This window comes from Nicotiana attenuata, unplaced genomic scaffold (genome assembly GCF_001879085.1).
Source record: "Nicotiana attenuata strain UT unplaced genomic scaffold, NIATTr2, whole genome shotgun sequence".
In the NCBI taxonomy this organism is placed as follows: domain Eukaryota; kingdom Viridiplantae; phylum Streptophyta; class Magnoliopsida; order Solanales; family Solanaceae; genus Nicotiana; species Nicotiana attenuata.
Genome location: NW_017671207.1, coordinates 18,754 through 37,321, shown reverse-complemented (window position 1 = coordinate 37,321; position 18,568 = coordinate 18,754). Strand labels below are relative to the sequence as shown.

The following is an 18,568-nucleotide window of genomic DNA, read 5'->3' as shown; positions in this document are numbered from 1 at the left end:
AGTGCCATTGCATGTGGACATGGAATATCGTCTAGCTGAAACCTCCCACAAGTGCAGTTTCTTTCATGTAGGCGCACCACATTTCTTGTTTGGCCATCAATTACTAAATGTAATAATTCAGTTGATGGCAACACCTCGTATAATTTTAATTAAGAAAAGTCATTAGCTATATGAAGTAATAGTATTTTTTAAATAACAATATTCAGTTGTTTAGTGAAATCACTAAGGTAAAAAAGTAAAAATACAGTACATGCAGTGTTTTTATGATTTTGAAAATGCATATCGTCATCATCTGTGATAAGATAGTATTATCTGCCAATATTTTTTCATACTTTGCACCAATCTTCATAAATGATTCCACTGCATCCTTCCGATTTGCGTAATTCCATTTTTGAATCAATGTTGTCATAAAGTCAAGCAAATTCACAACTGGGAGGTCTCTTGCGTGCTTGTTTGTTGCATTTACTGATTCCGCAATATTCGATGTCATGGTCATGGTTCTATTTGCCTTGGAATGCGCCCGGGACCATTTATCATATCCAATATCCATCAGGTATGTTTTCACGCTACTATCAATAGCTTCTAACTCTGCCATATGCCTGTTGAATTCTTCAACAGTGTATGCTCTTGCTAACGCAAAATATACTTCTTTGATTTGTTTTTGGCTCTTCCTGAAGTTTGTCTTTATGTTGTTCCACAGATGGAACATACATGCACAATGAGGGACTTCTGGATAGACAATTGAAGTTGCTTTCCATATAGCATCATGCATGTCTGATACAATGCACATTCCCTCTCTTTGTCCATAGGTTTCTCTGAACTGCACGAAGAACCATTCCCACGATGCATCATTTTCCGAATCAACAATTACATATGCGAGGGGTAGAATTTGTCTTGTAAATCCAAAGAACAAAATATCAATTACAAAACACTATATTAATTTAGCATTTCATATAGTAGTATAGTCATAGGTAGGTGCAGGTGTGTAGCAAAACAACTATATACTCTGTTGGTATACTTGTATACCATACTGGTATCATATAATATTTGAAAATATTTTTTATTGCTTTAACTGAATGTAATTGGATTGTACCCAAAATATTAATTTAGTATTTCATATAGTAGTATAGTCATAGGTAGGTGCAGGTGTGTGGCAAAAAAATTATATACTCTGTTGGTATACTTGTATACCATACTGGTATCATATAATATTTGAAAATATTTTTTGTTTCTTTAACTGAATGTAATTGGATTGTATTCTTACCTTCTACGTCTTGCGTGGAAGCCATGAGTATGGTCCCTCTATATGTTGACTTTAAAAAACTTCCATCAACTACAACTGTTGGCCTACAATAGACCCATCCTCTAATCGATGCATATATAGCTATGAATGCATACAACAAGCTCCCATCTACTTCAGTGTGTAGTCGTGTCACTGACCCTGGGTTAGCGTACTCTAACATATCAAGATATGTTGGCATTTTCTTGTATGACTCACTTGGTGATCGTCTCAATAATTGCATTGCTTTTTCTTTTGATCTCCATGCTTGCATGTAGCTTAAGTCCATACCATATATTTTTTGGATGTCTCTTTGGATATCTGTTGGTGTGTATATGGTTTTCGGGTCAACAAGTTTATCTTGTACCACAGCTGCAACAAAAGCTGAGACGGCTTGCTTTTGTGAACAAAATCTCTTATCAGTTAAACAACTGTGGACAGAATTGAAATTCGTCACTTTGAAAAGATTTGATGCTCGCAGGCTTGATGCTTTAAGTCTCCAAGTGCATCTTTCATCCACTCATTCAAGGATATACCTGTTTATAATACAAATACAGTTATGTATCATGTTCTATTGATAAAAAACACACACAAAAATTCGTACAATTATATACTCACATGGTATACTCTGTTGGTATACTTATATACTGTATCGGTATCATATTTTGCTGATAAAAAATATAGACAAAGCAGCACAATTCTATACTCACATAGTATACTGATTTAGCATACATATATACTATATTGGTATTATATTTTACTGATAATAACAAAGACAACCCAATACAGTTATATACTCGCATAGTATACTGATATAGCATGCTTATATACTATACCAGTATCACTGATAAAAAACACAGACAAACCAATACAATTCCATACTCGCATAGTATACTGATTTAGCATACTTATATACTATATAGGTATCACATAGTTTTTTACTTGAAAACATGCAGACGAACCTTCTTGGGCATGATTTATGAACCCGATATTGGCATTTTTCCCTTACGGCATACTGCTTCATAACGAGAGCCAACAGGTTCTTGTCTTTGTAAATTTGTCCTTTTTCAACATTTTGATGAAATTGATCAGTTATGATGTTTGCATCATCAAGTTCTAAAATGGCGTCATCTCCTTCTTGCACATCGAACGTAGTAATCATATCAGTGTTTCCAAATTCTGCAATTTCTGATGAAATTGGAGCAACATCGAAACTGGAGGTGCTTGCATCTATAGTGTTTTTAGCAAACGACACACACAGGGAAAATGTTGTCATCCCCGCACTTGATTTTTTCAATTCCATGTAAACACTAACACTGATATCGCTGCAAATTGTAATTGGTGGATATCCTTGAGCAATAGCATACTGAATAACTATTGTTTTACTGTCCTTTTGCAGTTGCTTTGCAATTTCTCTAAGAAGTTGTTCAAATTTCCAATAGGTCTTTATTAGAATTGCATCAACATGAAAATTTATGAAATTATTGTTATCATCCCATTCTCCACTATGTTGTAGCAGAATTGGAATATTTTCCATGATTCTAAAGTTATAATCACTTTTATGTCCAAAATTGAATCTCAACAATGCAAATTTCAACAGTGTTCGAAATCAACAGTGTTCGAAATTTCAACAAAACAACAGCGAAATCAAACCTCTAGATCTCCAGATCTCCAAACCTAGATTAGAATTTTCAGCTAAAATTCAGAAGTTTAGCTCCGAAATCAAAATCAAATCAACAGCGAAATCAAAATCTGAAGAGAACAGTGAAATCTCGATCTGTTAAAATCCGAATCAGCATCTTCGATCTGTTTTTTCACACTTACTGCTCTTCGATCGGTGGAAATCTCAATTTTGTGCGCTAATTTTCTGAAATTTTGAGGAGCTTCTGCGTTTTTCTACGTTTGTGCGCAAATTTTCTGAAATTTTGAGCAGCTTCTGCGTTTTTATACGTAGGGCATTAAAAGCGTGGGTAGTTATTTTGTTATTGCCGTTTATTTATTAAATGGGTAGGAGCTGTAATTATTTAGTGGGTAGAATTCTTTAATGGGTAGGGCAGGATAAATAGTTTCACTTTTATAGGTAGTCCTGTCTTTTCCCCATTTAATTACTGCAAAAGGAAAATCAGTGTATCATCTAAACTCATATCATATATTATGAAATTAGTTCATTTTCATTGGTTCCCACGCCTTTGTCCAATGTCACTAACATTATTTCACGAGTTTAAGTCAACGTATTAATAATCTGAAAAATATTTATACAATTAGATTACTTAAATAATCTAGTAAATAAGAGTCTAACTTTAAACCTCAAATTAAGCTATACTAATAGTATAGAATTATTATACCTGAAAGTCCGTATAAATATTCCGTATTCACGCAGGGGTCCAAGGATGGATCACACCCTAGGAATATGACGTAGACATTCTATCTTAATGCAAATATTATTGATTGCTTCGACGGTCCAAATGCATCGTTATGTTTACAAGATTTGTCAATCATTGTTTCAATTGGAGCTTGCTTATTTGAAAGAAAATATCAGTAATTCAATATTGGAAGAAACTCCCTAGTTGAAAGTTGGAAATACAACGACAAGTGTGTCACAATCCTAAGCAAACAATTTAGGACACGTGGAAAACAAGAGGAGAAGAAGTCAGCATCGGAGAATACTAGAAAGTTACAATCCAAAAGTAGTAACGTGCCACGCCATTGCCTATGAAAATTCTAAAAGAATTTACAGTACACAAACAAGGAATGCACGAGAGAAAAGATCAGGTCACCTTCACACAAAGCAAGAGTGTAACATCCATATTTCTGTCTTATGAATATACACTTCCACCTCAATTGATAAGTCCACAAGCACCTTTCTAACGGCGTCTGAAAGTGGCAGCCGGGCCAGGGGCGAATTTAGGGGGGCGGAAGAGGGTTCGCCGAAAAATTGCACTGTATATACAAGGCAAATATGTTTTTTACCTCTATATATTAAGTTTTGAACCCCCTTAATATAACTCAAAAGTGTAGCTTAGTGGTCAAGGGGGTTCAAAACCTAGCTATAGTTTTTTTTTTTGAACCCCCTTCATGGAGATCCTGCCTCCGCCACTGGCCGGACAACTAAACATGAACTGAAATACTAGAGTATGCAAAAAGATCCAAGATGTGAACATGAAAAACTGGAAAACCTGGTGATTAGTTCACAAGCCTGTGAATATCAAACCTGATGATTCGTTAAGTAAATGGACCTTGAGCTTAAATCAACTCCAAAAACTAGCTCATGAGATCGAATTTGCCCAAAAACCATACAAGAATACAAAAACTCAGTCCCTCAATCAATGCGACACAATCTAACAGTTCATTATGTTCTCTAACAGTCCCTCCATTGTTAAGACCTCTCATGTTCAGAAGTTAGAAGTTGCGGGAATAAGGATGCTAAGATGGATGTATGGTCATACTAGGAGGGATAGGATTACGAATAATGATATCCGAGATAAGGCTAATTCAGTATAGGGCTAGCTATAACATGACACTTTTTTTCTAAACGGGTTCAAGTCACAATCTTGATTTGGATCTAGTATAATAACTAGATAACTATCACTACTCTGCGTGCTTTCTTTTAGAATTCTGCTCTCCGTTTCACATGAAAAGACAACCTACTGATAACAACCATCACAAGACTAGTATGTCTTCAGGCATATTATCAAACAAACAATTGGCTAACTACTTAAAAGAAACAAAGAATACCTTTAGCAGCCAGCTCAAAATAAAATTTCCTAAGACGGATAGAAATCACAGCATCCTAAACAAGTACTAGGATCCGGAAATGTCCTTTCAAGAATTGGCAACTAGTGCAGACTGTGTATCTGGCAGCCCTCACACTGTTCCACCAAATAATTCTATTCCTTAAAACAAAATTCCAAAACTAATGCCAGCACCTTCTTTGATGGTGACAAAACCAAATATCGATAACTGTCAAGTCCTCTAAACACATGAATGGGCCTAAAGACTACAACTTTTCTTACTTCCCATCATTGAGAAAGAAAAGTAGCAAACAAAACAAAAGAGCCTGATGCTACAATCTATAAAGGGAGCAATATGCAGATCCAGGCACATAAAGGATACAATAGTAATGAGACCTCAACTTTCACTAAGATACATACAATATTATTCTTTTTTCATAGAGAAACAGTCTTAACAAGCACACAGTAATACACATTTGTTGATGAGTTGAACAATATTTATCATACAGAACATTTTTCTTTTATTCTAGGTACAGCTAAGTTCCCAAAATACAGACTCTGTCTTAAGCAATGGACATGAAAATTCCTAACTACTCTGCGGAGACGACGGAGAAGGTACAACTACCAAAAACCAAGGATGTACAAATAAACATCAAGGCATCCTAACAAGTAAATGGAGGTATCCTGCAAGTCGATTCGACTGGAAAATTGGAATGTAATCAACTCCACAACAACATTAGAAATTTTGTCACAACCTGTTTGACAGCTTATATTTCATCGTTCTTGAAGTTGTATATTAGTTAGTACTAATTCAGGGCGAACAAAATTGAGCTTAGAGGGAAAGAGATGCTTTTCTTTATAGCAGTTCTGACAAATCGAATAAGCCAAAGCTCAATTCAAAGTATATAGTATTGTTATTAATGACACATAAAAACACCATAAGAGAGTCAATAGATCAAACATGCTTTAATAGTAGCAGGCTAGCAGCAGCGGGATGTACAATGATCACCTACAAATAGAATACCTAAAACAATGTGGCAAATCAATGAAGAGGCATCATCTACGCATTCAACAGGAATCAAGACCGGCATCAAGAGAAATAAGAGCACCACCAAGTTTAGGTTTTCACCACGCACTCTTCTTCTTCGAACCATAGTAATTAACATACCACTTCACAAACTTCTTCAACCCTATTTCCAAGTCAGTAGTAGGCTTATACCCCAGCTCCTTTTGCGCCAAAGTAATATTAGCATGCGTAAACGGCACATCCCCATTCCTTGGCATTTGCAAAACCTTCTTTTTTGCCTTCACCTTCAACAACTTTTCCAAAATACTCACAAGTCTACCAACAGGCACCGGCTTCGTGTTACCCAAATTATAAATCCTCAATTGGGCAACACCCTTCTTCTTTCCACCACTGCCTGTGCTCTTTTTCGCTGTATCCAATGCTGCCAAACAACCTTTTACCACATCATCAATGTAAGTAAAATCCCTAGCAACACTACCATGATCAGATGTCTCAAAAATCTTGATTTCCTTGCCTCTCAAAATATCTTTAGTAAAGAAAAAATATGCCATATCGGGCCTTCCCCACGGCCCATAAACCGTGAAAAAACGTAATCCAGTAATCGAAAGCCCGTGTATATGATTATAAGTATGAGCAATTTCTTCACCAGCCTTTTTGGTGGCTGCATACAAACTAGCAGGCTGATCAGTTCTATCTTTTTCTGAAAAGGGTACTTTAGAATTCAATCCATAAACAGAACTTGATGAAGCCCACACAATACTAGGCTGTGGATTGGCCATTTTACATGCTTCAAGTAAACTAACAAAACCAGCTATATTACTATGAACATAAGAACCTGGATTCTGCATTGCATATCTAACTCCGGCTTGAGCCGCCATATGCATGACATGTGTAAAAGCAACAGCATCAAACAGCTTTTTTAACAAAACAGCATCATTTAAATCACCATCAACGATATAAATACCTGAACGTTCAAGCAGGCCCATTCGGGCTTTTTTCAGCCCGACATCATAGTAATGGTTGAAATTATCCAGGCCCAAAACGCCATCCCCACGGCGTTTTAGAGCAAGCGACACATGGGACCCCACAAAACCGGCTGCACCGGTGACTAGGACGGTAAAGCCGGTCTTAGACCTGGGTCGGGCCGAGGCACGAACCCGACGTTCCCAGTTCGGGCCGAGCGCTGCTGGAGGCGAAACAGTGTTTTTCAGGCTCCGGCGGTTGCTTCCGGCGGAGGGGTTGGTCGGCGGCGAGAAGAAGAAGAACAAAACGATGAAACAGATGAAGAGGAAGGACCAAAGTGTAAACCTGGGGAAAAGTGTGGGGTGAAAACGGAGACGATAGAGACTGTAGGGTGAAGATTTATCGGGCTTAAACTTTCCGGGGGTTGAAGGAATGGCGTCCAAATGTGTTAAAATGGGCTTCAATTGAGTCATCTTTTTTCACTATGATCAACCAGTCAACAAGTTAAAATCTTTTGGTGTTTGCATATGAAGAAACGAAAAAAGATTGAGACTTTTTGGGTTTTATGATTCAGTCTGAAAATTCACTTTGGTTTTTGGAGATTTTAAGGAAGAAAAAGAGAGTCCGAGGAGGGGAAGAGGTTTTGTGTCGATGGTTTCGGGCCGGCGGGGGTGGTGTGTATTGGGAAAGTAAAAAGGCAACATTATATTACTACTTTATATTTTCCATAAAAAGATTCATAGAATGTGCATACTTTAGTGGATTGCGTGTAATTTTCTTTTTTATTTTTCTATGGTAAATACTTGAATGGTTCTTTATATTGACTTTTAATAGGAAAATTAATAAAATAAAAACACGTATTGATTAATTTTTCTCCCATTAATTTAGGAGATAGAAAAGGGGAAAAAATTATTTTCAGGCTCTATTTTTTATTATTATTTGGGAACTCTTAATTGAACTCCTCTATTTAGGCTGTTTGTTTATGGAAATATTTTTGCAAAGCTTTTGAAAAACCAAACTTGGTTAACCTTTTTTGAGTAACATTTTCAAAAATTTCTGTAGAAAAGTGTCTCCAAACTTCATAAGAAAATTACTTTTACGGAAGTATATCAAAACTTTTAAATAAGTGAATAATATTGTAAACTATATGTGCAATGTATTTTAAATTTTTTTGAATATAGAGACATATATACACAAATGCATGCATATATAATTTAAGAAAATTGTCCAAATTCACCAATTTTTTTGGTTTAATTATTTAATTATTTTCGAAGTAGACCAGTATTAATATTTTATTCTGTAAATTTAGGCAACCGGATCTACTACATTTTTGTTAGGAGATTTGCTGTATATCTTGACCAAGGAAATGGAAATGAAATAGTGGAGGTTTCTTTAATTATGACCAATAAGTAGTTAATGACAATTATTGCGTGTGATTGAGTTAGAAATCTTTTGAATTAAATGCTCAGTCGTGTGTAAAAGTAAATACTTATATTTCATAGAATCACGGTCCTTGCTTATTAATTTATGCAAGATGTTTATTTTGCTAATGTGTACAATAATTGTGCGTTAAATGTACCATAAGAAACATGTGATTCTTATTTCTAGTTAGCTACTGCACCAAAAGGTCCAAAGCCAAATTCAACAAACAACAACATACCTAGTAATATCCCATAACGTAGGGCTCTGAGGAGAGTAGTATGTACGCAGACCTTACCCCTATCTTGTGATGATAGAGAGGCTATTTCCAATAGACCCTCGGCTCAGGAGTCCAAATCCGTTCCATTTTAATGTAAAATCGATTTTTTTTTTATGTCGCCATTACCCTCCATTCTGTTGGGTTTTTAAGGTATTTAATTAATATATTAAATACTTAAAAGAGGGTGAATGGGAAATGGAGGGAAATGAAATTTTTGAGTGAAATTTTAAGTTCCCCCTCCCTTGACAAATGGGCATTGTCCCATATTGGAAGAGGAAGAGGTTTTTTATGGGTTTATAAGCAATTGCTTTTCTTCTAGCTCTTAAAGAGTTGAGAAGAAGGCAAGCCTTCGCGCCGTCGTCGTCGTCGCTCGCTCGGCTCGGCTTCGGCTTCGGCTACGGCTACGGCTACGGTCAGAATTTTAACTATGATTTTCTGAGTTTCTTCTCCTTCTTCTGCATACTTTTAGCATCAAACAAAGCAAAAAGTAAGTGTGATTTGCTACCGAACTATGTGTTCGCTGAAATACTGGGGTTTGAAGTACCACTACACCAGTGTGTAATTCGTTCTATCCTGCGAGGAAATAATCCATAACCTTGGGTACTAGGAGGGGATTAAATTCCTTAAGGAAACACTGTGAATTCAGTGGGCTCGAATTGGTTTTATGTCATTTCTGTTTATGTCCATTTCTGTTTATACTCATTTATATTTCCAGAATTATTTTACAAATACAGTCTAGTAACAAGCTAAAGGAATTTAATTTGATTTCTGTATTTGTACTTACTGTTTCTAGAAGAGTAAAACCTTTGTGGTTTTGTACTCTATTAAAATCTGCGTGATTTTAACGTTTGTGTCATTCTTTTACAGAAATGACTAATGAAAATGAGAACCAAGTTGTTCCAATGGTGACTGCCAATGCCTCAACAAGTCGAACGACACCGGCAGCATTGGCACCGGCGGAGAAACCCGGAAAATTTTCCGGGATTGATTTCAAGCGCTGGCAGCAAAAGATGTTCTTCTATTTGACTACTCTAAGTCTCTAGAAGTTCATCAAGGAAGATGTTCCTGTGCTGTCCGACGAAACTCCAGAAACTGAATGCTTTCTCGTGATTGAGGCGTGGAAGCATTCAGATTTTTTGTGCAAGAATTATATTCTAAGCGGGATGGAGGATGCTTTGTATAACGTCTACAGTGGCGTGGAAACGTCAAAGGAACTGTGGACTGCGCTTGAAAAGAAATACAAAACCGAAGATGCCGGGTTGAAAAAGTTTGTTGCTGCAAAGTTTTTGGACTACAAAATGGTAGATAGCAAGTCTGTTATTACCCAAGTCCAAGAATTGCAAGTGATTATTCACGATCTCCTTGCTGAAGGTATAACTCAAATTAATATTGACGTTGAAAGTAGTAATCTTGGTATTTTTACTAATAGAAATTTCATTGAAGGTCTTGTTATCAATGAAGCATTTCAAGTAGCAGCGATGATTGAGAAGTTGCCTCCTTTGTGGAAGGACTTCAAAAACTACTTGAAACACAAACGCAAGGAGATGTCCCTTGAAGATCTCATTGTTCGGTTGAGAATCGAAGAGGACAACAAAGCTGCTGAAAAGAGAGGCCGTGGAAACTCAACAATAATGGGAGCAAATATTGTTGAAGAGAATAAAAAGAGGAAGAAGGCTTCTGGACCAAAATACAACCCAAGCAAGAAGCGGTTCAGTGGAAACTGCTACAACTGTGGAAAAACTGGACACAAATCTACGGAGTGTCGTGCTCCAAAGAAAGACAAGAAGAAGGGTCAAGCAAACATGGTTGAAAAGCGTGATGATGTTGATGATTTATGTGCCATGCTTTCCGAATGCAACTTGGTGGGCAATCCTAAAGAGTGGTGGATTGATTCTGGAGCCACTCGCCATGTTTGTGCTGTTAGAGAAGCTTTTGCTTCTTATGCTCCCGTTGGACCCGATGAGACGATTTCTATGGGAAATGCTTCAAAGGCGAAGATTGAAGGATGTGGGAAGATATTTCTCAAAATGACTTCCGGCAAAGTGGTGACNAGGTATACACTAAAGTTCGACGGTTCAAAGATATCAAATCTACCGATTGATCGAGTATATCCGACATAAGTTCACTACGGAAAGTTCAAAGGGAAACCTACTTATCCAGATGCAATTAATCCTTACTTGTGAATCACACAGTTTTTCATGCATACTTCCGTGATATAGCCATTCCCCATTCATGTGGGGGATTGTTGGGTTTTTAAGGTATTTAATTAATATATTAAATACTTAAAAGAGGGTGAATGGGAAATGGAGGGAAATAAAATTTTTGAGTGAAATTTTAAGTTCCCCCCTTGGCAAATGGGCATTGTCCCATATTGGAAGAGGAAGAGGTTTTTTATGGGTATATAAGCAATTGCTCTTCTTCTAGCTCTTAAAGAGTTGAGAAGAAGGCAATCCTCGCGCCGTCGTCGTCGTCGTCGTCGCTCGCTCGGCTCGGCTCGGCTTCGGCTCGGCTCGGCTCGGCTTCGGCTTCGGCTTCGGCGCTCGGCTTCGGCTTCGGTCAAATGATTGATTGATTAACTTTTTGGACCAAATTTATTTGTTAATAGTAAAATATTAACAGAAATGTTATTAAATATTTGTTTTAATAACAAAATATTAATATTAAATATTAATATTAAATCCAATCCGTTTTTCTGTTTTGGTAACAGAAAAGTAACTACCCTCTTCAATTTTCCCTCTTTATTTTCCCTCTTTATTATTGAGTAAATGGCCATTTATGTAATGGCATTTATGCTGTGGGCGTTTTGCATAAACAGCCATTCTGAAGAGTTGCACCTCTTCAGATTTCAGCCTAACTTTGGCTGTAAATACAACACTATTCTGCTCAGAATTTCACTACGATTTTCTGAGTTTCTTCTCCTTCTTCTGCATACTTTTAGCATCAAACAAAACAAAAAGTAAGTGTGATTTGCTACCGAACTTTGTGTTCGCTGAAACACTGGGGTTTGAAGTACCACGACACCAGTGTGTAATTCGTTCTATCCTGGGAGGAAATAATCCATAACCTTGGGTACTAGGAGGGGATTAAATTCCTTAAGGAAACACTGTGAATTCAGTGGGCTCGAATTGGTTTTATGTCATTTCTGTTTATGTTCATTTCTATTTATACTCATTTATATTTCCAGAATTATTTTACAAATACAGTCTACTAACAAGCTTAAGGAATTTAATTTGATTTCTGTATTTGTACTTACTATTTCTGGAAGAGTAAAACCTTTGTGGTTTTGTACTCTATTAAAATCTACGTGATTTTAACGTTTGTGTCATTCTTTTACAGAAATGACTAATGAAAATGAGAACCAAGCTGTTCCAATGGTGACTGCCAATGCCTCAACAAGTCGAACGACACCGGCAGCATTGACACCGGCGGAGAAACCCGGAAAATTTTCCGGGATTGATTTCAAGTGCTGGCAGCAAAAGATGTTCTTCTATTAGACTACTCTAAGTCTCCAGAAGTTCATCAAGGAAGATGTTCCTGTGCTGTCCGACGAAACTCCAGAAACTGAACGCTTTCTCGTGATTGAGGCGTGGAAGCATTCAGATTTTCTGTGCAAGAATTATATTCTAAGCGGGCTGGAGGATGCTTTGTATAACGTCTACAGTGGCGTGGAAACGTCAAAGGAACTGTGGACTGCGCTTGAAAAGAAATACAAAACCGAAGATGCCGGGTTGAAAAAGTTTGTTGCTGCAAAGTTTTTGGACTACAAAATGGTAGATAGCAAGTCTGTTATTACCCAAGTCCAGGAATTGCAAGTGATTATTCACGATCTCCTTGTTGAAGATATAACTCAAATTAATATTGATGTTGAAAGTAGTAATCTTGGTATTTTTACTAATAGAAATTTCATTGAAGGTCTTGTTATCAATGAAGCATTTCAAGTAGCAGCGATGATTGAGAAGTTGCCTCCTTTGTGGAAGGACTTCAAAAACTACTTGAAACACAAACGCAAGGAGATGTCCCTTGAAGATCTCATTGTTCGGTTGAGAATCGAAGAGGACAACAAAGCTGCTGAAAAGAGAGGCCGTGGAAACTCAACAATAATGGGAGCAAATATTGTTGAAGAGAATAAAAAGAGGAAAATGAAAGATGATGGCACTATTGACAAGTATAAGGCAAGACTTGTGGTCAAAGGGTATAGACAACGAGAAGGTCTTGACTATTTTGATACATACTCTCCAGTTACAAGAATTACATCTATACGAACGTTAGTAGCGTTAGCTGCAGTTTATGGTCTTGAAATTCATCAAATGGATGTTAAGACGGCCTTCTTAAATGGAGAGTTGGAGGAAAAAATTTACATGGAACAACCTGAAGGGTTTGTGGTTCCAGGTAAAGAAAAGAAGGTCTGTAGACTTGTTAAGTCCCTTTACGGATTAAAACAAGCACCCAAACAATGGCATGCTAAATTTGACCAAACAATGTTGTCAAATGGATTTAAGATAAATGAATGTGATAAATGTGTGTACATTAAAAATGTTCCAAATCACATAGTCATTGTTTGCTTATATGTGGATGATATGCTCATAATGAGTAATGATATTGCCAATATAAATGCTACTAAGCGTATGCTAACTAGCAAGTTTGATATGAAAGACTTGGGAGTTGTTGATTTAATTCTGGGAATTAAGATCCATAAGACTTCTCAAGGTCTAGCATTGTCACAATCTCATTATATTAAGACAGTACTTGAAAAATTCAAGCACTTGGGCTTTAAAGTTGCAAAGACTCCAATTGATGTGAATCTTGCATTAGCAAAGAACAAAGGCCAGAGCATATCACAATTGGATTATGCTCGTGTGTTGGGTTGCTTAATGTACATCATGAATTGTACACGACCAGATATAGCTTGTGCTATAAGTAAATTGAGTCGATATACGAGCAATCCAGGCCAATCTCATTGGATGTCCATGAAACGAGTTTTGGGGTATTTAGTACATACCCAGGATTTTGCTTTGCACTACAATAAATATCCGGCGGTCATTGAGGGATACTGTGATGCAAATTGGATCACCGGATCAACTGATTCCAAGTCCACAAGTGGATATGTATTCACTATTGGTGGAGGAGCGGTATCTTGGAAGTCATCCAAACAAACTTGTATTGCCCGCTCTACAATGGAGGCTGAGTTCATAGCCTTGGATAAAGCCGGTGAAGAAGCTGAATGGCTCCGAAATTTCTTGGAAGATATTCCATTTTGGCCCAAACCGTTGGCACCAATATGCATACATTGTGATAGTCAAGCGGCAATTGGAAGGGCTGGGAGCGTTATGTATAACGGTAAGTCTCGCCATATACGACGAAGACATAAAACCGTTAGACAATTACTCTCTAGAGGAATTATCACGATTGACTATGTAAAGTCAAGTGATAATGTGTCGGATCCACTTACAAAAGGCCTAACTAGAGAGGTAGTTGAGAAGTCATCAAAGGGAATAGGACTGTGGCCGAGAACAAGTCATAGTGGCGGTAACTCTACCTAGAAGACTGGAGATCCCAAGATCTAGGTTCAAGGAGATCAAACAAAGTCATTTATGACGGTTCAATATTGTCAACTAAACTTTTGGTCCATTCTTGTGATGAGACAATGTTCAGTACCAAGGATAAAGCATTAAGGCTTTTTAATGATTTCTAAATTTGATACAGGATATATCAAATAGTGTATCTACGGGATGACACGTTTAGGAATCACCTATGTAAGTGTGAAGTGTTAGCCGCTTCAAGGAGAACATTGTAAGGCCAGTTCTCTACGCACTTATGAAACCAGGCGGTGTTCATGGCTGAAACGAACACAACAATGAGAACCAAAGACGGTTAAGGGTTGGTTGTGTGACTTGTGGTTGTCTTGGTATACACTAAAGTTCGACGGTTCAAAGATATCAAATCTACCGATTGATCGAGTATATCCGACATAAGTTCACTACGGAAAGTTCAAAGGGAAACCTACTTATCCAGATGCAATTAATCCTTACTTGTGAATCACACAGTTTTTCATGCATACTTCCGTGATATAGCCATTCCCCATTCATGTGGGGGATTGTTGGGTTTTTAAGGTATTTAATTAATATATTAAATACTTAAAAGAGGGTGAATGGAAAATGGAGGGAAATGAAATTTTTGAGTGAAATTTTAAGTTCCCCCTCCATTGACAAATGGGCATTGTCCCATATTGGAAGAGGAAGAGGTTTTTTATGGGTTTATAAGCAATTGCTTTTCTTCTAGCTCTTAAAGAGTTGAGAAGAAGGCAAGCCTTCGCGCCGTCGTCGTCGTCGCTCGCTCGGCTCGGATTCGGATTCGGATTCGGATTCGGATTCGGATTCGGATTTGGTCAAAGATCGATTGATTGATTAATTTTTTGGACCAAATTTATTTGTTAATAGTAAAATATTAACAGAAATGTTATTAAATATTTGTTTTAATAACAAAATATTAATATTAAATATTAATATTAAATCCAATCCGTTTTTCTGTTTTGTAACAGAAAAGTAACTACCCTCTTCAATTTTCCCTCTTTATTTTCCCTCTTTATTGTTGAGTAAATGGCCATTTATGTAATGGCATTTATGTTGTGGGCGTTTTGCATAAACAGCCATTCTGAAGAGACCCAACTTTGGCTATAAATACAACACTATTCTGCTCAGAATTTTAACTACGATTTTCTGAGTTTCTTCTCCTTCTTCTGCATACTTTTAGCATCAAACAAAGCAAAAAGTAAGTGTGATTTGCTATCGAACTTTGTGTTCGCTGAAACACTGGGGTTTGAAGTACCACTACACCAGTGTGTAATTCGTTCTATCCTGGGAGGAAATAATCCATAACCTTGGGTACTAGGAGGGGATTAAATTCCTTAAGGAAACACTGTGAATTCAGTGGGCTCGAATTGGTTTTATGTCATTTATGTTTATGTTCATTTCTGTTTATACTCATTTATATTTCCAGAATTATTTTACAAATACAGTCTAGTAACACATTCCACCTCCACCCCCAACACACACACAGCAAGTAAAATAATGGTCGGTATTTGCAAAGATATTTTTTTTAATTACATTTATGTACTTATACTAAAGTCTAAAAATATAAAATAATTTTATGATATTAAGTCACTTAGAATAATTGCAAGTAATTGCTCAAAATTAGTGAAACTTGTTTACTGAAAAATAAGACATGCAATATGGTACAATCATATTAAATTACAGTAATAATATAAATGTATATAAGTTAAATAGATGGAGCAATATTAAGTGGATCTACCTTTTGAAAGCAGATGCAATCTCACCTAGTAATTAGTATTGGTTAAAATTATATACGTATATATGACATATCCTTTACACTAGAAAGATTTTGGAAGCACCTTTGTACAAGAGATCTCAAGTGAGGAGTACCAATATAGTCTGTGATAGTACAAGGGTTCTCCTCTTTTCTTTGTTACCAATACCAACAAATAGCAATCAAAATATATGTTAGTCATATGTATTCGTAAAATAAATTCTGGAAACAGAAACAACAAAAAACATAAATGTAGAAAAAGCATAAATTAATCCAAACTCAATAAATTCATAATGTTTTTTTATTCGTAAAATAAATTCTGGAAACAGAAACAACAAAAAACATAAATGTAGAAAAAGCATAAATTAATCCAAACTCAATAAATTCATATTTTTTTTAACGAACTTGATCCCATTTTAGTACCCGATGTTTAAGATTATTTTCTCCTAGAAAGAACGGATTACACACACTGGTGCAGCGGTACTTCAACCCCAGTATTTCAACGGACACAAATGGCGGCAGCAATCACATACTTACTTTTTGTTGTTTGAAAACAATGCAAAAAGAAGGAGAGTATTTCAGAATTTTCGTTAGGAAAATCCAAGGGAATGGCCTGGTATTATAGCCATCAGTTGAGTTCAAACGAAAAGGTGCAAATCTTCAAGATGGCCTTTCGCATAAAACGGCTATAACGAAAAATAAAACCGAAGGGAAACTAAAATACCGTTACAGAAACGATCGATTTGGATTAGATATTAATACTATTAATCAACCAATCAGATCATTTGACCAAATTCAAATCTAAATTTGAAGCTAAGGCCTAAACGAGCGATGATGACGACAACGCGAGACTCGCCTTCTTCTCAACTCTTTAAGAGCTAGAAGTGTACTATATATATTCAAAAAATGAGTTTTCCTCCTCCAGTAGGGGTGTACAAACAGAAGCGAAAAACCGCAACAAACCGAAAAGTCAAACCAAGCTGATTAAAAAACCCGATAGGTTTGGTTTGGTATTGATTAAAGAAACCCGAACCAAACCGACATATAATTATATAATAATTTTTTTATACTTTTAAGATTTTATATAGAATTTTCCTTAAAAATTTTCTAGAAATATTTGGGATTATCTTATGAGATGTAATACTTATTAGAATATGAAGTGCTCCATTTTTTATTAACTTTAAATAATGTATGATCACTTTCTTATCAAGTGTTATTGAAACGCGACAATCTCTTTGTTCTTATTTATTCATATGTCAAGATCTATTAAATTTTTATATCTTTTTCGAATTTGAAGTGGTATTTCGATAATTGAAAATTAAATAGAACATATCATTAGTAAGGTATCATATTGATTTTTATATTTATTTAAATTTTTTATAAGTAAATATATGTTTAATAAAAATTTAAAAAATTGACAAACATATGATCATATTATTATTTTAGTTATTGGCATAATATTCATGTAATAAAAAAATCTGAAAAATCCGACAAACCGAACCAATCCAAACCGATATAGTTGGTTTGGTTTGGTTTTAATAAAAACCGAACTAACTCGATCCATGTACACTCCTACCTCCAATATGGGACAATGCACTTTTGTAGAGGAGAAAAATTCAAAATTTTCATTTCCTTTTACGGAAGCATATCAAAACTTTTAAATAAGTGAATAATATTGTAAACTATATGTGCAATGTATTTTAAAAATTTTTGAATACAGTGACATGTATACACAAATGCATGCATATATATGTCCGAATTCACCAATTTTTTTGGTTTAATTATTTAATTATTTTCGAAGTAGACCAGTATTAATATTTTATTTTGTAAATTTAGGCAACCGGATCTACTACATTTTTGTTAAGAGATCTGCTGTATATCTTGACCAAGGAAATGGAAATGAAATAGTGGAGGTTTCTTTAATTATGACCAATAAGTAGTTAATGATAATTATTGCGTGTGATTGAGTTAGAAAACTTTTGAATTAAATGCTCAGTCGTGTGTAAAAGTGAATATATTTCATAGAATCATGGTTCTTACTTATTAATTTATCCAAGACGTTTATTTTGCTAATGTGTACAATAATTGTGCGTTAAATGTACCATAAGAAACATATGATTATTCTTATTCTTTCTAGTTAGATACTGCTCCAAATACACACACACCCACAGCAAGAAAGCCATTTATGGTCGTTATTTGCAAAGATATTTCTTAATTACATTTATGTACTTGTATTAAAGTCTAAAAATAGAAAACAATTTTATGAGATTAAGTCACTCAAAAATAATCGCAAGTGAAATAAGTGAAACTAGTTTACTGAAAAATAAGACATGCAATATGGCACGATATATTAAATTAATTACATTAATAATATAAATGTATATATGTTAAATCTATTGAAATATAAACTTCAATTAAAATAAATAGATGGAGCAATATCAAGTGGATCTACCTTTTGAAAGCGGATGCAATCTCACTAATTAGTTTCGGTTCAAAATATACTGTCTAAACCTTTTTATAACAGCATTGTTTGTTCTGATACTTTT

The 18,568-nt window shown here is 35.6% G+C and overlaps 1 protein-coding gene across 1 annotated transcript; it reads right to left on the bottom strand.

Moving 5' to 3' along the window:
* Positions 1–5,885: 5,885 nt before the first annotated feature.
* Positions 5,886–7,707, bottom strand: LOC109206685 (UDP-glucuronate 4-epimerase 5-like). Its single transcript, XM_019369533.1, has one exon. It carries the CDS (start codon positions 7,471–7,473, stop codon positions 6,136–6,138), a length of 1,338 nt encoding a protein of 445 aa, XP_019225078.1. The 5' UTR covers positions 7,474–7,707; the 3' UTR covers positions 5,886–6,135.
* Between the last annotated feature and the right edge of the window lie 10,861 nt (positions 7,708–18,568).

Excerpts from the sequence above, each read along its gene's own strand:
- LOC109206685 (XM_019369533.1), bottom strand. The coding sequence starts at position 7,473 with ATGACTCAATTGAAGCCCATTTTAACACATTTGGACGCCATTCCTTCA.